This window comes from Gopherus evgoodei, chromosome 1 (assembly GCF_007399415.2).
Source record: "Gopherus evgoodei ecotype Sinaloan lineage chromosome 1, rGopEvg1_v1.p, whole genome shotgun sequence".
Lineage (NCBI taxonomy): Eukaryota > Metazoa > Chordata > Testudines > Testudinidae > Gopherus > Gopherus evgoodei.
Window position 1 is genome coordinate 149,478,303 of NC_044322.1, and position 25,310 is coordinate 149,503,612.

The window sequence follows — 25,310 nt, forward strand, 5'->3', positions numbered from 1 at the left end:
GTAAGTTTCTAAAGGTATGGCTACACTTGAAACTTCAAAGCGCTGCCGCGGCAGCGCTTTGAAGTGCGAGTCTGGTCGCAGCGCTAGCGCTGGGAGAGAGCTCTCCCAGCGCTGCACGTATTCCACATCCTGATGGGGTTTAGCTTGCAGTGCCGGGAGCCGCACTTCCAGCGCTGCAGCACTGTTTACACTGGCGTTTTACAGCACTGTATCTTGCAACGCTGAAGGGGGTGTTTTTTTCACTCCCCTGAGCGAGAAAGTTGCAGCGCTCTAAAGCACCAGCGTAGCCAAGGCCTAAGTGTCATGAAAGAGATGTCTGCACTGTTTTAACTGATGTACCAATGACCATGTTCTGGTGGAGCCAGGACAGTCTCTTGATCTTACTAGGTTCAATCCTGAAAAATCAAGTCACATGTTTTTTGTTCTCTTTAGAAGATGGAGTTGTTTACTTTCCTGCACATCATGCTTTTCTGCTTTAATATGCTAGAAAATCATGGCTACTGCTAGGGGTCATGGGCTTCTCTACTATCTGCTTTTGATACACATTATCCACAAAAAAAGGCTAGTGTAAAGAGAATACTCAGAAAATAAATAAAACAAAAACAAAACATGTAGATAACAACTCAGATCTTACTTCTTCTGACTGCACCATGAATCCCTCCCATTACTGCATGATCCTCTTTACCAGCCTACAGAGGCGTAGCGAGCGCCCTCTGTACCCTCCAACCGGAGGGGGCCCCACAAGGAAGGGGGCCCCTAAAAGTGGCAAAAAAAATGTAAGATATAATTAGGTAAGTGACATTTATTGACGCTATTGCACAATCCATGTCAGTTTTACTGACAAAACCGTGAAGTCATTATGATACATCATAATGCTATTGGCTACATCAGTTGTCTGTCGGTCAGTTTAGAATTTTAGTTGGCCCCATTCAAAGAATGTGTATTTGCGTTCATAATGGAAGTCGGCGGATAAATGTTATTAATTTAGTTGTTTAGTTTTTTATTGTTTCCAATGCAGAAGCGTGCTTTGTGATGTCTAAGAGAATGTATAAAAGCGGAGCTAGTAAACGAAAGGCAGCAAAAGATGCCGAGAAGGAACTTGAGAAAATTCCAAAGTTATCAATGTATTTTGCGCTGCAATCCAACGTACAGGTGCAGGCACATGAAACGGACAGCGCTAGCAGCGACGAATCGTATCCAGAAGTATCCAGAAGTGCTTCAAGTGAGGTCAAAGGTGAAGCCAATTGTTCTACCAAACAAACTGTGACAGATATTCCAGCTGCTGCCGGGAAAGAAGTATCTGAATCTGAACCACGTTATCCAGGAGATTGGCCGTCTATAATATCGGACAGGCAAGTGTGTGACATTGTTGCACGTGGCCCACCGCAGCAGAATGAAAGTTACGAATTTCCATTTAATGAGGAAAGACAGAGGTTCATAAGTACTCATTTCTATCGAACCATGGCAAATGGCGAGAAAATAAGACGTTCATGGTTAATGTACTCAGTTCAGAAAGATGCCATTTTTTGTTTTTGTTGTAAATTATTTGGCACTGGCGACATACTGCTATATCGTGGAACATCTGCTTGGAAAGCACTGTCAAAAACACTTGAGCAGCATGAAACAGGCAAAGGTCATCAAGACTGTATGGTGAAATGGTTTGACCTTCGGTCAGGCGTAGTAAACCATACATCTATTGACCAACTCGAATTGCAGGCTTTTCTGAAAGAAAGAGATTTCTGGAGAAATGTTGTCAAACGCATGGTTGATGTCATTATTTTCTTGTCCGAAAGAAACTTGGCATTTCGAGGAAGTAATGAAAAGCTTGGCGATCCTTCGAATGGCAACTTTTGGGGACTGTTTGAATTGCTTGCAAAGTATGATACTGTCCTCAGCGAACTTTTACAGAGGATTAAGAAGGCAGAGACACATGTTCAGTACCTCAGTCCACAGATCCAAAACGAGCTGATTCAACTTGTTGCCAGTAACATTCAAGAGGCCAACCTAGCGCAGCTTAAAAAAGCAAAATATTATTCAGTTATTTTGGACTGTACTCCCGACGTGTCACATGAAGAACAGATGTCTGTGGTGTTACGCTTTGTTGAATGCAACGGTGAAGATGGTGTCAATATTCATGAAGCATTTGTTGGTTTTCTTAACGTTCATGATACAACTGGCGAGGGCTTATTGGAAGCGTTTCTTGAAAAGGCAAACAACTTAGGAATAGACATTGCTGACGTGAGAGGCCAAGCTTATGATAATGGCGCAAATATGAGAGGAAAGAATAAAGGAGTTCAAGCCCGCATGCTAGAAATAAATGACCGTGCCTTGTATGTACCATGTGGAGCTCACACTTGGAATCTTGTGATCTCAGACGCGGCAAAGTCATCGAAATATGCCGTTGACTTTTTCGGTCTGATTAACAGAATATACGTTATCTTTTCTTCTTCACCTTCACGTTGGGATATACTTCAAGAACATAGGCCAATATCTGTTAAAGGGTTATTGGACACTCGTTGGGAGTCGAGAATTGATGCTGTGAAGCCATTGCGTTATCACCTTGAAGAATTGTGCAATGCTTTGTCATCTTTGCGAGAATATGCGCTCGAAAAGAAAGATGGCAATACAGCAACAGAAGCCGGTGCACTTTTAGACCATGTTACTACATGGCCTTTTATTCTGACTGTGTACATGTGGTACGATATACTATTTCACGTCAATAAAACCAGCAAATTAATTCAGTCACCAGATGTGTCAATTGACATACTGCAGGCAGAAGTCGGTGCTACAATGAAGTTTTTGGAAGACTATCAAAATATAGGATATAACTCTGTGGTCACAAATGCACGTGAAATAGCAGAGCATATGGGTATTGAGCAGGTGTTTCCAGAAACTAGGGTGCGATGTAAGAAGAGAATGTTTGATTACGAATGTGCTGATGATTTGAGTCGTCTTTCTGCCGAAGAAAAATTCAAATTGCAGTTCTTTTTTGTTCTCACTGATCAGGCCATATCTTCTGTTTCGTTGCGATTTGACCAACTCGTGGAGTGGTATAAGTTGTTGGATTTCTGTACAACGCTAACAGCCTGAAGCAGTGTCACAGAGAAAATGAACTGGAGTATCACAGCAAAAATTTTGAAAGAAAAATGGGAGACATTGATGCCAACAAACTCATAATGGAATTGAATCGTTTTATTTATGTCATTGAGAAAGAGAGAGGACTTGTCACGGCAAACAATTTTTAACGTACATATACAAGAACAGCCTTCAGGAGATATATCCGAATCTTTGCATTTGCATCAGAATTCTTCTGACCACACCAGTTACTGTCGCTGGTGCTGAAAGGAGCTTCAGCAGAATGAAACTGATCAAGAATATCCTGCGCTCAACCATGACAGATGACAGGCTTTCTACGCTTGCAGTTATCTCAATCGAAAACAAGATTGCCAGATCTCTGGACTATGACGCATTGATTAACCAATTTGCGGAGAACAAGGCTCGAAAGAAGCGCTTTGCATAAATACGGAATACATGTACACTGTAGGCCTATGTATACATAATATGAACCCTGTATATTGTATAAAATAAATACCGCATTCCAGTTTCTGCATTGTAAGGGGCCCCAGACATATGTTCGGAGGGGGCCACGTTCTTTGTTGCTACGGCCCTGACAGCCTATGACATTGAAAGCATTAAAAGCATTTCCAGGACAATGAAATGGAAATTTCCAAAGTCACCCTAATTCCTAGAATGCTTATAAAAAGTAATATTTTAAAAAGCCAATGGTAAGCCAGGCTGTGTTAACTTAGCAGCTGGGACACAATATACAATATAAAAACAAAACTGTGAAAAATGAACCAAACTCAAAACCAGCATGTCTCTTGTTTTATACCACACTGCTGGTGTCCAAATCCCTTGGGGTCAGCTTTAAAAATCGCAGCCTGAATTTTCACAACACAGTTCTACTTTTTTATTTACATATGTAAACCCATTTAAAATGTATCAATACTGAAGCACTTACGGAAACCAGAAGGGATAAGTCCTGGTGCTCCTGAAGCTGGCTTTCCCTTTAGTGCTTGAATTAAATGGTTTACTGCCGTCCAGTCAGCACTCAAGTCTTCTAATTTTCTCTAGAACAGGAAATTATGCATATTATTCATTTGGTAAATATTTGTTAAAAGAGGTAGCATTTCCTACATGAAGGAACATGAGATGTCGGCAGCACTGTTACTTTAAAAGAGTGAGAGGTCTTTTCCTACTGCATGTTTGCTTATTTTTCATGTTCAGGTATAGTATCATTGCATGTATACAGTTTTCTGCATATTGTGGAGCTGCCCAACACCACAAATTCAGAAACAGGAACTATTTTGTATTAACAGGAGGGACAATAACTTATCATACCCAGACAAGGGTGAGAAAGGAAAAATAGCTCCTTAACCTTCTTGAAGATGTCATAAACAGATAGCTAAGGATTAATGTCTCTTTCACCTGGAAAGGAGTAACCTGAAACACCTGACCAGAGGACCAATCAGGAAACAAGACTTTTTCAAACCTCGGTGGAGGGAAGTTTTGGGTGTGAGTTCTTTATTCTTGTCTTGTGTCTGTCCCTCTCGGCTATGGGAAGGATTTTTCTGTCTCCTGCTTTCTAATCTTCTGTTTCCAAGTTGTGAGTACAAAGATCATAAAACAATAGGGGTTATTGTTTTTTTTTCTTTTGTATTTACATGTGTGTACGTGCTGGAGTGTTTTGAAGTGTGTTCTTTTTGAATAAGGCTGTTTATTCATATTTCTTTTAAGCAATTGACCCTGTATTTGTCACCTTAATACAGAGAGACCATTTTTATGTATTTTTCTTTCTTTTTATATAAAGCTTTCTTTTTAAGACCTGTTGGAGTTTTTCTTTAGTGGGGGACTCCAGGGAATTGACTTGCAGCTCACCAGGGAATTGGTGGGAGGAAGAAGTCAGGGGGAAAAGAAAATCTCTGTGTGTTAGATTTACTAGCCTGACTTTGCATAACCTCTGGGTGAGGGAGGAAGAGGAGAGATTAGCTCTCTCTCGGTACTTGTGTTTTCCAGGACTGGAAATAGGGAGGGTGGAGTCCCTCTGTTTAGATTCACGGAGCTTGCTTCTGTATATCTCTCCAGGAACCCAGGGAGGGAACACCTGGAGGGGGGAAGGGAAATGGTTTATTCCCCTTTGTTGTGAGACTCAAGGAATTTGGGTCTTGGGGTCCCCAGGGAAGGTTTTTTGGGAGGGACCAGAGTGCCCCAAAACACTCTAATTTTTTGGGTGGTGGCAGCTTTACCAGGTCCAAGCTGGTAACTAAGCTTGGAGGTTTTCATGCTAACACTCATATTTTGGACGCTAAGGTCCAAATCTGGGAATATGTTATGACAAAGAGGACAGACCAATTTCATGTTTGTTACATGTATGTAATAGGTACTTGTGTGTTTTATCAAGTTTTATGAGCAGGAATTTGGGATGGCCATCATTTTGCTAATGAAGCCACAAGCGAGTTGTTTAGGTCATCCCAAACAAAAGCTAGTAAGACCTTCATACAGTGTGACACCATGACTTGTTCTGAACATTACACATATACTAAAGGGTCTTATGAGTGTTTTAGAGTAGCATAACATTATGTTCTGTGTGCACAATGTTGTGACTAAGTCCAAAACTAAGCAAGAGGGCATAAACTTCATCACTCCTGGAATAGTGCTTGGAGGCATTTTAACTCAGACAGTGCTCTGGTAACAATTCCTACTCTGCTTCCTTCTTGCTCTGGAGAGGGGAGGGTCATTCTGATGAAAGGATTGGGGAGAACAACATAGTAAGTTGTTGCTGGCCTGTATCAAAAGAAATGAAAACATTTACATTTTGGCTCAGCTGTACTGACCAGAAAGTAGGAAAGATGGACCCAAGATTCTACCCCTTATCTGCTCATTCCCTGCCTACACGTTGCAAGGAGCAGTAAATGAGTATACCACACCCACACCTTCTGAGTGCCCAGCCCCAAGCTTCAGGTAGACCATGCATAGGTGCTGGGACCATTCTTATTTCCTCTTACTTCCCTGCATAGACACATAGTCCAAGTCACTATCTAGCCCTGAATGACGAATGGTTTGTACTAAGCAAAATGATTTAGCTACCTTGAGTCAAAGTATACAGGACTCTACAGGAGAAAGAAAAAAAATAGAATACCTTTTAAAAACCCCAATGTTTCTAAAAATGACTTCAAAAATTTTCCTATACTTGAAAATTATCCAACTTCAGAATCTGATTTCTCAATACTTTCCAGAGCTAGAAACAAGTGAGTTTGCTTAATTGAAGAGGAGAGATCTAGCTTGGTAGGGTTGCATGACACTGGCCAGTAAACATACTACCCATAGAGGCCGGACTATTGCCTATTCTGCACCTGGGCCAGTGTTGCTGTTTTTATTGTAGTTATGGGAACAGGAAATTCCACATTTAGGAATAGATAACATCTTTGTTGCTGACTGATTATCATTATTAAATTGTAGTTGTTTAAACTGCTCAAAGTTTGGAATACTGAAAGTTAAGTCCCAGTAGAGATGGATTCATGAGCAGAAAGCAGATGACACAATCAAAGATGCATGATAAATGCAGTCTACCACAATCCTATTATTTTATCACATGGGTATCACCATCATATATGTGCTGTGTTTCTGTGTGAGTGGATTTTTATACACACACACACACACACACACACTTTTTCCACATGGCCAGTAGCTCCAGTTCATTCAATATGTTTTAACCCTAGACATTTATCCCAGAATTGAAGCTGAGGAAAAGACAGCTATTCTAATAAGTATTCATTAGAAAATAGGAGAGCAGTCTTAAACAAAAGTTTAAAAGATTACACAACTAAGACCTAGTCTTTTTTAATAATTTGGTGAGCTATATTTTTCTTATGTGTAGTGTTGGTCCTGCCAAATAAAAATCTCACTGTTGTAATTGTTTTACTCACTCATTCACGTTGACAGGGGCCACAGATTTGTTCCTGACTATGATACAATGCAGAAAGCGCTTGTCATGGACCCTGAGAAACGTAATGTTTAAGACACAGTAGAACATGGAAGGGAGTATTTATCTCTAAATTCTTCAAACAGAATTACATTTTAATCTACTTCTGCATCTTCAGTAAATGAGCATGATTGTTGTAAAAAGTCCACTCATTTAAAAGGATTAAATTTGTGAAGGTGAATGAAAAATGCTGTAACAATAACCCTAGAGAGAAAGGAGACATATTTCTAATCATGTCTCTGATACTCTTTCCGGCCTTAGCTAGGTAACTTTTCTCTCATGTGTTTGTGTCTGAATTTTCTTATCTGTAATGTTAGTGCATTAAACACTTACATTAGATCAAGGTGCTGGGTAGGTTGGAGGATTACTGTATGTAAAGTGCTTTGCAGTGTAGAGTACTATGTAAGTACCTGATTCCAGGGCAACTGATAGTATGCAAGCAGAGTGCTGTATCTGTGTGCTATCAATCACCAGACTGGGGCCATTATGTATAGTTATTATTACCAAATTCAAAAAACCTCAACCCCTCTGAGCTACATTATTTTATAAAAATGGTTCCAAAACTATACAAACCACATCATAACAGTGAGTTCTTTGCACTACTAATGTAGCATAATAATCTTTTTTTTTTTTAAGGGATCACATTTTCTATCCTATTCTCTACCATGGCTATTACCATATATTCAAGGGCCTTCATCAATCAATGCTACAAACCACCAACAAGACCAGTCTGCCTAAAGTGACCTCACTCTCTCCAGATTACCATGCAAACTGTTTTCCCACTCTAGCCCTCAAAATTAAGGAAGCTTCTAGAGTCACTGGGATAACATCACTTTTCACACTTTCCTCAAATAAATGTATACATATAAGAGATGGAGATGGCACCAAACTATTACTCCAATTTTTAGTAACACAGCTAAGAAATAAGATGTGTACCTTATCATCATCATCCAGCAACATTTATATAATACCAGAGGTCTAAAGCAGTGCTTTCTAAACATAGAAAAAAGTAAGTTTCCCGACTACCTTTTGGGTGTTACACGTGGCAGCTGTTGAAACACATGCTTAATTAAATACTGGTAAACAAATATGTTACTAGAGGCAAATATGACAAAGAGGCCATTGGTGATTCACTGCTGCTCTGTGTCAGCTATTCTTGCCAGGCCTGACATACTCACTACTTCCCTAACACACTATTGTCATAATCTGTATCTAAAAGATGTTATGGAAGGTATCAGACAGAAAGTGGTAATACACTGGTCCTGAAAGTCATTGTGGGGTGAATGTACAGGGTGTGTACAAAATTATAAATATATGCTAGAATTATGTTCTTTAAATATGTCTGGCAGGCAGTGCCTACATGCAGTCTGACCTAGACAAATGAATGCGTATTTGCTTCTCTAACCAGCCTGGGCATCAGGCAGAGACAATGAAGCACATTTATAAGCAAGGTAAACAAAGCCATCAGGGGAGCAAGTGGAGAAAGACGATCACTTAGCAGTCTTCATAGAAGTCTTCCCCCTGGAAGTCTTCCTACCTCTTAAATCAAGGTCAATGAACATTGGGAGGCTACAAGTGGAAGGGGGAGTTTTGGCATCTTTCACCTAAAGAGACAAAGAAGCTGAGCACTTTGAATTTTGTGAAGGGTCCTTGCCAGAAAGTCTGGTTAATCATGCTGGAAAAGAGATTTGTGGAGAAACACTTCTTTGAACAAGAAACTCTGGTTTGTTAGATCAGGTTTTAGTCTTCAAAGCATATTTTTATTTTTGTTTGCTTCTAATCCTTTCTATCATTATTGCTTATATTTGGTATCACTTAAACCTATTGCTTGTTTAATAAACTTGCTTTACTTTAACTATAAACCATGTCACTGCTTTGATTAAAATAGAGTGCTTCTTAACCCCAGTTAAGGTACTAAGCTGATGGGTATTGTCTTTTTAATGGGGCAGCAAACTTAACTTCTATGAGTGTTCAGTGAGTAGGCTAGATACTGCAGAGAGAGGTATATATATAACAGAGAGGTATCTGAGGTACTCCGGAGTTAGGGTTCACGGATTGTTACTTGCTAGGCAAGGTGAGGAATGGCAGACTCTGGAAGAGTTTGCTGGAAGAGAAAACAAACTGGTATGTTAGGGAGATGAAACATAGCTTAGCAGCAACAAAACTCTCAATTACTGAGACTGAGAGGGGTAGCACAGTAACTCACAAACCTAGGAACCCCAGCAGATGGTCACACTTACTAAATCAAAATTCAATCCTTGTTTGAGGACACCTAAAGCATGATCCTTATAAGCACTGCAGTTATATATAATGCTCTGTTATCATGAAATCATGCAAAAGAAAAGAGACAAGCACTGTGGCAATAGATTTCCATTGTCCATCTTATCAAAGAACAGCTCATCAGGGACTGAGACAAGAATTTTTAAATGGAAAAGATAGGCTATCTAAATGATCAAATCTACGTTCATTAGATTGTCATTTTGAAGGCAGTTAGACATTAAAGAATTGATGAAGATTCCTTGGTAATATACAAACACTGATTCTGGCAACAGTATTTGTTTGGAAAGGTAAGTAGGTTTAAGTGAGGTTTAATTTAGGTAGTTAAAAAAATAAAAAACAACTGGAAGAATAAAACATCCCTGGCTGTGACTGATGTAACTGAAAATGACTAATGATGCTGTCATTTTGCAACTCTTATCTGATGAAATGATGGCTGGCAGATTGTAATAGCCCTCTTGTCGTCAGCAATTATTTTGTGTCAGCGGGTGGGGGTGGGGTGGGAAATAAACTTCCAGCCAAATGTAGAAACCAATGTAGGGATTTATCTTTTTTATTATTGTATCGAAAATAATAAATTGGGAAAGAAAGCCCTTTTAGATATACAAAGCTTGAAGTAGGTGTGAAGCAACTGGGTGGCAGCTTTTGAAATTGACAAAACAAAATGATGAGAAAGGTCACTTACTTTTCAGTATTTAGCTACTGTATTGTGTTAGTTTCACTTCACCATAGGGATAACCTTTTATATGCATTTCTAACAGGATATAAGAGAGATTATGCTTCCTATTCTTGGGAAATTCATGCCATACAATTCTCCACTTCCATTGTAGTTTAGATGAGAGAGAAATGTAATGCAAATATCTTGATCAAATTATTTTTCATCTGAAAAATATTCTGTAAAATTTCAGACTCATTTAACTTAGATGAGGGAAGAAACACATATGAATCGCAACAAACGTAGGGGTGGAGTACCCTCTGCCATGCCTGTCCAAACCAGAACGCATGTTAATATGAAACCTGTTTACACTTTAAGTGCATTGATATTTAACAAAAATATTTATATTTCAAAAAGTAGCTTTACTCCTAACTTATTACAGATGTGCCTGGCAGTAGCGCCTGTTATTAAAGTTGCCTGACATTACAAGACTCTCTTTTCAGTTGCTTATAACTTTGCCAAATATTAAACGCTTGAGCTGAGAGACTCCACATCAGGCGTCTTCCTCAGGCTGAACTGTTTGGGAAAATTTCAGCCAAAATGGTTCATTTACCTCCAATAAATTAGAAGTATGTTGTTTTGCTCATGTTAAAAAATGTGAACATACAATGTCAGACTGTGAAATGCTCTAGTGCTTCCCAATCTTTGGAGCAGAGACTTGAAAAAGGCACAGGGCATGTTTTTTGATATCCCAAAATGAAGTAGGGGGCTCTTTGGAAAAATTAGTACTTGTCATTCAATTAAAGACTGTGTCATAATGCATATACGCTGGGGAGGGACAAATTAAGGCAGCACATGCAACCTGAATTATCACATTTTCTAACTTTTCAGTGCCTTATTTTGCAACCTTAATAATGTTCTTTTAACATAGCTATTTGGGGGAGGGAGATTTAATATAAAGCAAGAGATATAAAATTTCAACTGCACCTTTGCTGCAGAGAAAGGAATTGTTGCATTACCTATAAAGACTTTCTTGGGACTTACAAATGGTGATTGGTACTGGAATTTACTCAGTAAAAACCACCACAAAGAGGCACTCAATATAAACAGGTGAAAGCCTAGGAAAACTACATCAAAAAAGCAATTTCACATTCTCACACTGTATGTTCACATTTCTATTACTCACTGTACACCAGATAGTCACTGAGACAGAAATTAACTTCACAGGTTGGTCAATTAACTGAATGGCAGTGTAATGAAAAAAGTGAAATGCAATTAGAAGTGGATCAGAAGTGAAATTCCCTACACTCCACAAATAGTTATTAACTTGCAAGGATTCTGCACAGGCACATTGTATACTGTCATCCTTAAAATTACTGCTTAAGAGACAATATTGTTTTAAATTACATAATAGCACCTGGCATTCACCACATCTAATACAGTAATTTCATTCCATTAGAAAATATCTCTAGGAATTTTACTATTGGAATCAGTTTGTACATCTCTAAATAAAATGGATAGACAAAGCATGCTTCCTGGGCATACAAAATAATTTGTTTCACAAACTAACACAGACTAAAATCTACAGCAGCACACAATTGTAGTCTATTGTTATTGGTGCTCACACCTTACTTATTAAGATATGGCATAAGGTCTTCTAAGATTATAACTGCAGTCAGACTAAATGTGTAAATGCAATGATCACAGCGAGACCTTTGTTCCATCATCCACTGCGTGCACAGGTGACATGTGCCTATTCCCAATAATAATAGCTCTCCTCTGAAGCCAAGAACACTGAACAACACAGTCTAAAGCCTTGTGGCTGTGCACTTTCATCACTGCACTAGCTTAAAATCACCTTGAATTCACCTTTTTGGGTATTTTCTAAAAGATTCCAATTTAACTATTAAGGAATATTGATAGTTTTAATAAAATCTGGAATACCAACAAAGAAAGCAGTTCTCAAAGGTTTCTTTGGAGAAAAAGAAAAGAAAAGGAACAAAAATATTATTAAATAAAAATATATTCATTTTTAAAGTGGAGGTAAAGGTAGAATTTAAAAGTGACTTAACAAAGATTTTATAAATGGTAGAAAAATAAACTGCAAATATATTTCACAAGAACTAAGCACAAGCTGCAGAACGAAAAAGGAAGTATGCGACCTTACAGAGAATATAAGTCACAATAACTTTGTTTGCAAGGACAAACAGTTTTGGTATAATAACATTATTGACCTGTGCTGTTTTAAATACGAGAATGAGTCTTGCTATCGCAAGAGTCAGTTGTAGTAGAAATTTGGACTGATCAATAAGCCACTGTTAGATGCTCTTAAGAACATTTAATCATAGTGTCCACTGATAATTTGTTGTCCGATACAAAAATATAAGTAATACAACAGACATGGAATAGCTTGTGTCACAAGATTGTGCTTTATGGCTATGTTTGACAGTGATGTTTGAGTGGTGGCTTCCATCCCTCATTTATCTTCAAATTCAAAAATAGCTGGACTGTAATGGGGAGGATGCTGGTGGCCTGCTCTATCCAGCAGGTAGAGACAATTATCCTATTGCCTCAGTTCCCTATTGATATAACCTTTAATCTGATACTCATACCAGGAAAAGCAATTTGAGAATGAGCTCCCACAAGACAGCAGTCAGCCTTTCCTAACAAAATACCTTCTCCTCCAAACAAGAACAAAACACATTATATTTCAAAGGCAATTCTGCCTGTGCTTTGCCAGAGACCAGTAGAAGAGGAGATGTTTGAGTTGGCCTCATCCTCCTCCCCTTACTGTAGGAAATATCTAGAGGATGGGACTCTCTTGCTTCTGCCTCTTACTTCCCTCTACAAAAAATAAAAGAACTTTTTCCACAGGAGGCCTGTAAACCTCATTTGGAATAGAATGGTCTTATGTTCATGGTGAGGTAAGCACACACTGTAGTGTTATGTTTTTAAGGTGAACTACTTTTTTGACTGGGTGGGTGAACACCAATGCAGAAAGGAATACTAAGTATCACAGAGCACAGATAATTCCGGCTGTAAGCATAACATTATTTCTGCCTGTGCTGTTGCATAACAGAGCCAATATTATTTTCCAAGTTCTTTCACTGATTTTAAATAGACGACATCAAAGACAAGCATACAACAGGGGAAACAGAACCCATTATGTGGTAATGGATATTACTAAAAGTTGCTTCATTACCTTTACTGGATGAGTGGCTGGTTTTTCCTTATATAAATGATGCCCTTTAGACAAAACCCCTTCCACATCCGGCTGTTTAGCTTGGACTGCTGCTTCAGTTTCCTGTGGGGGGGTGAAATAGTGTGAAATTAGCTTTACTTTCAAGAATAAACCACAGAGTCTTAAAGTTCCATAGGAGGCTGTACACACCCCCAATAGATTAGTTTCTGTTTATGGATGGTGTCGGGACAAAGAGGGTCACTGAAAAATGAAACACGAATAGGATAGAATAAAAGAAGTAAAATAAATAGTGATCTGTCCCTTCACCCATTAAGGGCTCAATAAGATGGAATTACAGAAACCAGCACAAATTCACACTAGAAAGAACAGGCATTTGAAATCTAATTTGAACAACTCAGTCTTGTTGCCTTATTTTATATTTTTAAAAAAGAAGCTGATATTAGAAGTTAGTGCAGTAGAGATTATCTTGCCCATGTGGTAGTGGACACCTTATTCATGTGACCAAGTTGAACGCTGTTGGGTAACTAAGGCAACACTAATAATACATTATAATGAAACTTTCACCTTGATGAGTCCAAAACAATGTTACAAACTACACACTAGCAGCACAGTAACTACTAAAGCCACACTAAAACATTTATTATTACTGAGAAGGAGAATGACACTGACTGAATTAGTAAAACCTTTTCCTAATGCATTTTTTTTAAATCTCCTTGAAACTTCCCATTCAAGTGTTGAACACATCCAACCCAGAGACACTTACATCCCAGGCTGGTAGTGTATAACAGCTGATTTCAAAATCATGCAACAGGGGGAACACTGCATGTAGCTAATTTGGGGGGGAAAAAAAGCATCTGCACAGAAAAGGGGAAAGAAGAATCATACCATACATCCTGTTCTAAGGGATGCATTTTTGAGTATTATTATTAATATTATTATTACTATTTGTAAAGGATGATGAATGTAATGCAACACTGAAATATTATCTGAGGAATCTGAATGAGTTCTTCATTTTTTCTCCATTTTGTAGTTTCGTCTGAACCAGCAGCTTTTCAAATGAGCTATTTCCTTCACACAATCCTACTAGCTGTGCACCAATTTTCAATCTTTATTTTCTACCTGCAATCTGAATTACCATTAGTTTGACAGGACAAAAATTGTATCCCAATAGCTTCAGTCTAAGGGCTGAAGCACATCATTTCATTGACGAAAATTTGAAAAATGCTACTTTTTTCCCCCTGAGCTCTGCATATCTCTTGTTCAAATCAATGTCATTCTCAACCACAACAAAGGACCATTTCGCTTCTCAGTTTCCAACTATCAATAGAAAAGTTGTCCACAATTCTTGCCTGAAAATCTACATGCAAAACATTCTGAACAGTACAGTAAAGTTACCCTTGATGGATGTCTAAAAGTCCATTGCTTTCTCTTACTTATATTTCCTTATGTTATTTATCAGTCCAAAATAAAGACTGTTAAAAGTTATCAAATTTCTCGCAGGGACATTTTAAATATGTTTGCATTTCACTGATTCAAGTTACTCTGCTTCCATCTCCATTCCAGATGAGGAATGGTCTGAAGTAAATAGGATGAAATTCAGTAAGGACAAATGCAAAGTACTCAGGAAGGAACAATCAATTGCAAACATACAAAATAGGAAATGACTGCCTAGGAAGGAGTACTGTGGAAAGGGATCTGGGGGTTATAATAGATCATAAGCTAAATATAAATCAAAAGTGTAACACTTGCAAAAAAAGTGAACATCATTCTGGGATGCGTTAGGAAGAGTGTTGTAAGCAGGACACAAGAAATAATTCTTTTGTTCTACTCATGCTGATTAGGATTCAGCTGGAGTATTGTCTCTAGTTCTGGTCATCACATTTCAGGAAAGATGTGGACAAACTGGAGAAAGTCCACCGGAGAGCAACAAAAATGATTAAAGGAGTAGAAAACATGAGTTACGGGGGAAGACTGAAAAAAATGGGTTTGTTTAGTCTGGAGGAAAAAAAAACAGGTGACATAACAGTCATCAAGTATATAAAAGGTTTTACAAGGAGGTGGGAGAAAAATTGTTCTCCCTAACCTCTGAGGATAGGACAAGAAGCAATGGGCTTAAATTGCAGCAAGGGCACCTTAGGAAAAACTTTGTAACTGTGAGGGTGGTTAAGCACTGGAATAAATTGCCTAGGGATGTTGGGGAATCTCCATCAATGGAGATTTTTAAGAGCAGGTTAGACAAACACCTGTCAGGGATGGTCTAAATAATACTTAGTCCTGCCATGGGTGCAGGGAACTGTATTAGATGACCTACTGATGTCCCTTCCAGTCTTACATTTCTGTGATTCAATAAGGAGTCTTACTCCTCAGCACTATAATCACTGCAGATCTAGTTTTGCTTTCTGCCACTGTTCCTTCTCTTACTTATTTCTTTCACCTTTAGTTCAAGTTCTCTATCAGAGTTAGATTTCTTTTCCTTTTTGTCACAACATAGTCTAATCTTTTATATATTTATTTTTAAAGTGGAGGTAAAGATAGAATTTAAAAGTGACTTAATGAAGATTTTATAAATGGTAGAAAATGGCACTCCAAATTCTGCAGCAAAAAAGGCTTCAAAAGGCCTTAGCATAAAAAGACTACAAGTTGTAGCCATATATTCACACACCACATATATTATTTTAAAAGAAAATATTTGTTATTGTCACATGTTGGTGAGTAGCATGTATTTTGCATTACATAAAAAATGGAAAGAATATATAGGAAATATATAGTTCCCCAATAGGGAACGGTTACAATTTTCCATAGCTGGGTAATCAAAATGTAACATACTTAGAAGTTAAATTACCAATTTCTTTTGTTTTAACTGTCTTTTGGAAGTATTTTTCAGTGTATATTTTTAAGTCTAATATCTCAAAGTCAATTATCTTGAGATAAAGTTAAGTTCCATTGTTCAAATGTGTATTAAACGCAGCATGATGCATAGTTCCAGTGTTGTTTTCTGTATGAATTCTTTTCTTGTCTACACAGTCAAAGAAAAAATCCCTTCATGTTATCCTCAATGCTTTGTGCTTCTTTGGGCTGATATTCAAAAGTTGCACACAGTCTTACATTTGTGCTGACCCTCCAGTTTATTTTGCGATCTGCTACATAGTACAAACATCATAAGCCAAAAATGTCATATGAATTAAGTGGTTACAAATGCCAGATGAAAACATTTTTTTTTTTTAATTTTGATGTTCATGAAATATTTTCAAGAAAAGTTTTCCTTGAATTATTCCTTGCTTGAAAGAAATAAACCTTCAACAGCTTCTGTCCATCAATGAACAAGCATTCCAGCACAGTACCAAGTAGCACTAGAGTTCAGGTCTGTCTGACAGGTGACATTAAATTAATGTAAGTAGACAGTCTTAAATGTGCATCCAGGATTCATTTTACCATTCAGTCCCCCAAAGAGAAGAAAAAGTTGCAACTCTGACCTAGACTCCACTAGTCAGTGCACAACAAAATGAAGATAGCAGTTACCATCTTGTGGGTATATAATTTAAAACCATAATTTAAACTAAGATTAGAAATAGGGCCAAACTTTGCCCTTGGATGTATACTCCATGCTACCATTGAAGTTAATGGGAATTGTCCAGGCTGCCCTCCAAGGGCAAAGCTGGGCATTTACAGGATGGCAAAGCCATAATTTTGATAGTGCTGTTGCAAGTCCATATACCATGTAGTCCTGAAAGTTCCACCACATCCACTTTATGTTTATTGACAGACATGCTTTGGGACAGGTGCAGCGTTTTCCAGTTCATTCAACACAAAACATTTCACCATCTAAAATGTAAGTGATTCCACTGGAATTTCACATTAGGGAATCTTGTGAACTGCCTGTTAAAGGGACCCGTAACTGTGTTGTTGGTCTAGTTATAGGATTTGCCTATTAAGTCTATCAAACATAGGTCAGGTTAAAATATGTCTGGTGACTAGAAATCCTGCTCTCTCTCAAACATATAAAAAAACAACAGAACAAACACAGACTATGTCTATTCCATAGAACTTTATCCAAAAAATATCACTGTTGTTAAAACTGATTCAGCAACAGCCTTCCAAGTGGAGCAAATGAGGTCATAAAACCTAACTGGCTTCAAGACTGATCTTGATAAGTTTCCAGAGGGGATGTATGATAGGACTGCTTACAAGGGTATGTGGCCCATCAGTAGCTGCCAGTAGCAAAAATCCCCAACTACTGGAAATGGGACACAAGATGAGGAGGGCTCTGAATTACTACAGAGAGGTCTTTCCCAGGTGTCTGGCAGGTAGGTCTTTTCCACATGCTCAAGGTTTAACTGATCGCCATATTTGGGGTCGGGAAGGACTTTTCCACCAGGTCAGACTGGCAGACACTCTGGGGTTTTTTTCGCCTTCCTCTGCAGCATGGGGTCACTTACAGGTTTAAACTAGTGTAAATGGTGAATTCTCTGTAACTTCTCTTTAAAGCATAATTTGAAGACTTCAGTAACTCAGCCAGAGTTTAGGAGAGGATGGGAGAGGTTCTATGGCCTGCAACATGCAGGAGGTCAGACTAGATTATCAGGAGAGTCCCTTCTGACCTTAATGTCAATGAGTCTATGGCAGCCCAAGCATAGAAAAGACTCTGTTAACTTCTAGCATTTCTAGTACGACGTCAGTTCAACTTGCTGACTGAATGAACATGGTGGTAAAAGTTTCAGAGTTAACAGAGTCTTGTTTATACTAGAGCAATGAAACTGAACCAATGCTAACAAAAGTGGATTACATTTTGGATGAAATTACCAGTGTAGAGAAGTCAGTGTGGAAATTATGTACACATACATATAGAGAGGCCAACCATGGTTAAAGCTATGTTTTAAAAGTGAGATACAAAGTTAAAATGGAAAACGAGTTATAACTTTAAAATAAGAAATAAAATTTTGAAAGCTAGTACAGTAGGTTCCAGTCAGTCATTCTTTCAAGGAAAAAATGTAGTTTCCTTTTAATGGGATGGCAGCTGAGACTCATTTAAAATAAATAAAAAAAAAAGAGAGAGAGAGAGAAAGAAAAGCTCTCTTCAAGGGGAAACAGCAGCTAGAAGATCTTAATTAGAAATTTTCACTACTTTACTGTGCTTGACACACACTGACATTTGATAAACAAACCTATCAAATTTGGGACTATGGAGTAAATTAGAGGGCTTCATTTTCTAAAAAACTTTGACAAGATTTTCAGACTTGGACCACAAAGTATATTTTGATGTGAAGACAGGAGGCTTTATTTAATTAGACATGAAATAGTATTGTGGTCTGTCAAACATCCATATCTAGGAAAGATATTGTTATAGAGGTGGCTTAAAACTGTAGCTCTCTGGTTATCACAAGTTTAACTGTATTGACTATCTTTTGTAATCCCAAATTGCCTTGGATTGTAAGTTTTTCGTAGAAGAACCCAGCTTTTATTAAATTTCTGTCCAGCACATAGCAAAATGGGGCTACTATAGTAAAAATGATGAATCTAGTAATATTAATTGATGAACTACTGGATGGAAGAATCTCAAATGCAGTGTGATGATTGGAACTTTAGAAAGAGGATCAGATTTCAGCAGAGTCTAGTGCAATGAGACATCTGAAGTTCAGGACATGTCTACATGCAGACATGTCTACACTGCAGTTAGACACCCGCAGCTGGCCTGTGCTAGCAGACTTGGGCTTGGGTTAACAGGCTTTTTAATTGAGGTGTAGACATTCTGGCTCAGGCTGCAACCCTAGGTCTAGGACCCTCCCACCCTGCAGGAAGGGGGCGGGGCTGGGGTGGGAAAAGGTAGGATGGGGTGGGGACTTGGGGAAGGAGTGGAATGGGGTGGGGTGAAGGCAGTGCAGCGGCAGGAAGAGGCGGAACCAGAGGTAAGGGGGGTCGGGCACCCACTGAGCACACATCTACACTATAATTAAACAGCCTCACAGACCATGCCCCACAAGGCTGAGTCAGCTGGAATGGGCCAGCTGTGGGTTTTTAACTGCAGTGTAGACATATCCTAAAGACCAGGCTACTATGGACAAATGCAGGCCTTAATCAGCATATGAGACTGCATGAGACTGCATGTTCAATAAAGATCTCTTCCTGATAACTTGAACTACATTACTTATTCCTAATGAAACATCATGAAGCTAAGCTCTTTTGGTAGCAAATATTTGTTTATGCTAACATTGTTGGGTTTCCCTTAAATCAGGCAGAAGGAGATCATTTTTGAATGGAAGCAGACAATTTAAAACAGCCAAAATTAGCATGATGCAATGCTCAGCATATCTGCCAGATTGTTCTGCTATACATATTGAATTAAAAAATAGCAGTTTTTAATTGATTAAAGCACTAGTAAACGTGTGGAATGATCCCACCACCAGCTCAGAGGAGTAGCTGAACTTAGCACAAGCATATATTTAAAATCTCTCTCTCTCTCTATATATATATGTATATTTAATATCCATGTGGCATTTGAACTAAATATAAATACTGCAAGGATTTTGAGAAATTTCTACTTCAAATACCAAAATGATGGACCAGTATAAATAATTTTGACTTCATTCTGTTGTAAATACCCCTGAGGCTAAATGAGCTTATTCATTTTACAAATCAGGCTTCTTTTGCTATTATGTCTCACAAGGGTGCAATACTAGGATTTAGTTAAATCTGAGGAAAAGGTCTGATATTTCAGGACATAAGGCAGATTGGGTTAAGCTATTCAGTAATGACTACCAAATACATCAAAGAATCCACAGGACCCCATAGAAGCGTCTTCTTTTTTAAGAATATCTTTACTTAAATGGATGTCCCACTAATCTCAAAATAATGCTTTGGCTAAGAAAAGGAGTAGAATAAATCACAGAAAATGGCCAGTTCCCACTCTCTCCCTGAACAAAAGTGACAAAATCCTGTTGTTTTATTCAGCTGAATTTAAAAGCATGTATTTATTTATATAACACTGCCTGACTCCGAGTTTGTTGTCCCTTTTCTTTTGATGTTTGATGTCTTTTAATGTTCACATTCATGTACGAAGCTTGCTCCTCCTCCCAAACTTATTAATGGAATTAATTACCTTTAGACATTTATTGTCTGGAGAATGATGAATTTTGAAGGTAGGTAAAAGAAAAAAATTAAAAACTATATTACTGACCCTACACTGTTTTGTTGATTTTTCTTGATATACTATTTTCAGAAAAGTGTTTCTTGAATAACGTGTCTATAATAAATCACTTGAGAGAGCATTATGAAGATATATTTCTGCAGCTTGTCCCCCATAATTTGTGTATATATTACTTTAAGAATTGGCAGATGTTGCCAAGAGAATCAATAATATCCAATGTTAAGAGCTGTGTGTTCTTTTATGTGTTTTTAGTTTTTACGTAATTGGTAAGTTAAAGGGACACTAACTTGGGCTAACTTAGACCCAAATTTTCACTTATAACATCTTCAAATTTATGTAAGATGACAAGGAATGTTCTTTGTATTTTACATCTTTTTTTCCCTCACAATGTTATTACTAGGAAGACTTTTTATTCTGATTTTTAAAAGCTACCTCTTCCACAAAAAAGAATTAAAATAAAGAAAACCAGCAGTGATATACTTTGAATGAGCTCTGGAAAATTTCAAATAATTTCCTATTCCCATTATATCATCACAATGCTTTTACAGTAAAATAGAAGTAAATGAAATATAAAGCATGCTGGATTATGTGGAAGGGAAGGGAAGAAAAGAATGGAAGACATGACACGCACACTAAGGGCATGTCTACACAAGGGCGCTGGAACAATTTGAACAGTGGGGGTGCTGAAAGCCATTGATCCAAACGATAAACCCTGTATATAATGGAAACTACTTCAAGCCAGGGGATGTGGCAGCACCCTGAGCACCCCTAGTTCCAGAACTTATATGTCTACATGTACAGTGCTGCTGCAGCACGTTTGGTGGAGAAACTCAATGCTGATGGGCAAGAGCTCTCAAATGTCAAATGGAAACAAGGTGCAAATTAAAGGCAAGGGAATATTTAATTTCAAGCTTGCAAATAGAAGTTTCAAGCTATAGAGAATAAAATAAACAACACTTATGTATAAAATCTATGTATAACTCTATAAAAGCGACAATGTTTCCTTATAAAATATTGTTAATGAAAACCTACATTAAATAACTCTAAAGGTGTTCCTGACACCAACAAAATGGTGGTTCTATGAACAGTCATCATTTCTTTAAACTCTCTTACAGTTCAGCCAACACCTTTCCTGATAAGAAGAACCTGCATGTGAGACTCTCCAGATCATCATAAAAAGACAAAGGGAAAGAAGAAATCAACCTTTATTTTCGTTATTGATTGAGAATGCTACCTATGAGCGCTGGGAGGTCCTCAATGCCCAAGGAGTGAGAAATGAAATCCTAGATATCCATTACTCTAGCCCTCTACAGCTTCGTTCTGTATAGGGAGCATACATTCTGCATGCTTGCTTTTGAGTTCAGAACTGAGTTCTCACTATGTGTCTAAAATAATTGGAGAGTCCATGTGGATGAAATCAGCTACATATTTGCTCCCAAGGCCAAATCTTTCATCAGAAATGAGGGCAATTTGCTACTGAAAATATCATGAGTTTCACTTCCTAGAGAGTCTTCTTCATTTTAAGCCTTCTCAGTATGTGAAGTAAAAAGAAAGCTAATTATCAAAAAAGTTAACCAAGATGGGGAAGGCTTGTCACTAAACAGCATCCAGCTTTCAAGAGTAATCACAGTAAATACTTAAATGGTTTAGAAAAAGTTCTCATAGCCTGGATAACCCTATTTTTGACATCTTATATGTAAGCTCTCCTATGCAAGACCAGTTTACCTTGCAAGAGTCCTCCACTCTGTCCTGCTTCTTGAACTCTTAATGCAATACTGTCTGTACTTGGAAATGAAATATGAAACTCTGTAGCAGGTGTGAGAATTCCCTACACTATCACTAAACATCAATAAGCATGTTAAGACATTCTTATTTTTACTTAGTTATGAGCTGGCTATTATTCAGTGTTCTCTATACAAAACAGAAAGGAAGCACATTTCCTGCTGCAAACACATTACCAATTAGAGCTGAAGCTTGTAACCCCAAGGGGACTCCATACAGGCCCCACCTGGATTCCTTTGCAGGATCTGCACATTGAAGGGTTATAACAGAAAATACCTAACACACATTGAGCCACCAGGTGATGAAGGCAGAATACATTACCTAGCAGAGCAGGTAATGTATTATTTATTAAATAACATCAATATCATTAGGAGGAAGATTGACATAAATAGCCTTCACAAAATTGTGTTTTGAAGACAGATGTGAGAGAGAAGAGGGTGAACTTGCTTATGCAAGAATAAAAGGATATTACAAGAACAGAGTGTGGCATGGAAGAGAGCACAGACCCAAGAGTGGGAGAAAGTTTAAAAATAATAAGGTGTGTGGGGTGAAATCCTAGCTCCACTGAAGTCAATGGGGCCAGGATTTCACCCAGGGTAGTTGCATACTATCAAATTGCCCTGTGTCATCTGTAAGTCACCTGTATTTATTTACTTATATTTATAAAGCATTAATCCAGTGCTCTAAATGTCATTCAATAATCCATTATTAATAAAACTGAGATGCCAAAGAGAGACTGTACTTCCCCCGATAAACACAACAAAAATAAACCCAGCCTTATCCCACCACTTATTACGAGAACAAGATGTTATTCTTGACATTTCAAACTTCCAACGATTTCCTAGAAAAACCCATTCCCTTCATGTCAGCCAAGTAGTCTTCCCCCAAATAGCCTCTCTTTCCTCTGAGAAATGCCTAGAAACACAAATGGGTCTTGCAGCACACCCTGAAGACTGCAAAACCTAATCTCTGGTGGACAAAGAAAGGCAGTTCCAAAGCCAAGGATCCCTTGCTGAGTATGCCCTGCCAGCAGCCCACTCCAATTGATACCTGGCTGCTATAGGTACAGGTAGCCACTAGGTCAAGCACCTCAAATGACATCTACTGCCCAGGTACCCCAAAGGGAGAAACACAGCTTGGACCTCATCAAGTTAGAGTTCTAAAGGTCAAATCCTGTCATATTGATCTGATGTTTTTCAGAGAATGATACATATAAAAATAGTTATCTCTAAGGAGAGTCAGATGGTGACAGAAAGGATGCACAAGCAAACTTGAACAGAATATCTACATTTAATTCTATGATCTGATTCAATCAAATGATCTTTTGTCATCAGAATAGCATTCACATTTGAACCTTTTGCCTGAATCAGATCCTCAATGCCATTTAGTTTAATAAGAGGAAACATCCAACTATTTTGACACTGACAGGCACATTCATCACCACCACCAGGTACATTGTAATATAGCATTGCTACTTTCCTTCCACAAATAAAAAGTGAAAACTTTGGGGTACAGCACATTAAAAAGAAATGTATTCCTTAGATCCTTTTTAAGCACATGACCTATGCAATCTCCCTTACATAAGGCAAACTGCTTACTAAAACAGGTGAGAACAACATGAAATGGAATCTATACTAAGTTAAAGCCTGTGTTGTCAAACAACCACCTACAGATGAAGAGGAATAGATGGAAAAACAAAACACTGTTCAGTTGGCTTTTTCCTCATTCTCTCATGCTGGGTGAGTGTTCTTTTATTTATCTACAATTAGGTTTGCTAGACCACTGTTATACTATTCTCTCAATCTCTGACTGCATGTTGTCAAATATATATGCAGTGATTGACAAAGGTTGACAGCTTTTCTACTGTCATTCAAAGCTTATCTAGGAAAAAAAACCCAAAGGAGGGTTTTTGTGTTTTTTTATTTTTTTATTTAAGAATTAGAGATTTAGAGAGAACTATGTGGCCATATTTTCACTAGTGCTGAGCACCTACAAATGGGAGCTGCAGATGCTCAGCACATTTGAAAGCCAAGCCAACAGATCTCACAGGAGAGAACATTTCAGAGAACAAGTAGCAGTTGAGATATGGTGTTAAATGTGAAAACAAATGGCATTAGTGCAGTGTTAAGGTTGCAGTTAAAAATCTGCACTGGTGAACAGCTGGCAAGAGCAAATGTGGCAAATGCCCACTTTTGCCAAAAACATGGGGGGTGGACGGACATGCAGGGGAGCTAGCAGCAATTACAGCCTCATGGGGGGAGGAGGTAGTGCTTGGTTGGGGGCAGGCAGGGCTCGAGTGAGCAGTGATGCCAGCCTCAGCCCTTCACAGGGGGCAGACAGGGCTCAAGCAAGCAGCAACACCATCCTCAACCCCATACAAGGGGCAGGCAGGGCTCAATTCCAACTGGCAGTTTTCCACAAGTTCATGGGAGGCTAAAGCCATTTTCCTGGAGGCTCCAAAGCATATAAAGCCCCTGGCTATCCATGCTCCCTGTTAGACAAAAGGGATGAGGGCCATTTAGCCTGGTAGTCAGAGCAGATGTCAAGCTTAGTGGTCAGGGCAGGCATCAGGAACCAAGGACTAGGATCAGATCCAGAGTGGTACTCAGAAGCCAGAGCCTTGGTCAAGCCAGAGGTCCAGAACTGAAGCTGGCAAGGAGGCATTCAGGCAGGGTTAGGACAGAGTCAAGGCCGGGTGCAAAGAGAAGCTGCAGGAACATGGTAATGCAGGAGCAGTCACAGTGGCAAGCATGAGCACGGAGCAGCCATGAGGAGCTACTGCTGCTGGCTTAAGAGTCAGCCTGATGGCCCCTCCATTCAATTAGGCAGCCTGCTGAAGGCCCAAGTGTTCTGATGAGGCTCCTGGAGACTAGTTCTGCTGCAAGCCCTGATTCCTGACACTTCCAAAGCAAGAAGGCTCCATTGCACTCACATTACCAAGGTTTCTTCCCAGTGGACCTATGCAGTAAAGATAATATAGATTGGGAATGTATTATCTTTCCTAACCAATATCTTTGTGTGCCAAGAGATGATGTGCTCTAATTCATTTCAAATCATCTGACCTTTAACAGGAGGCCACTGAGGTGACCCATTAGCTTTCTGCCTGCAATTCAGCTAATTTAGATAGACTTGTAAGGAAAAGCATAAAAGGTTTGAGTCTGAAATAGATTCTACTAACTCTCTGGAGAAACCCTGAAAATAGGTTAAAATC

General features: G+C 38.5%; 1 protein-coding gene across 11 annotated transcripts in view; it reads right to left on the reverse strand.

Moving 5' to 3' along the window:
- The window catches only part of DMD (dystrophin), a 1,715,077-nt gene that overhangs the window by 590,931 nt on the left and 1,098,836 nt on the right, over positions 1–25,310 (reverse strand). For 10 of the 11 annotated variants that reach the window (XM_030575515.1, XM_030575505.1, XM_030575489.1 and 7 more), the window contains 2 exons: positions 13,177–13,278; positions 4,022–4,130 (listed from right to left, as the gene is read on the reverse strand). In XM_030575515.1, the coding sequence (XP_030431375.1) occupies positions 4,022–4,130; positions 13,177–13,278 (211 nt within the window). Of the gene's footprint in view, positions 1–4,021; positions 4,131–13,176; positions 13,279–17,774; positions 17,780–25,310 lie in introns of those variants that run through there. The other variant, XM_030575541.1, reaches the window with a different exon arrangement.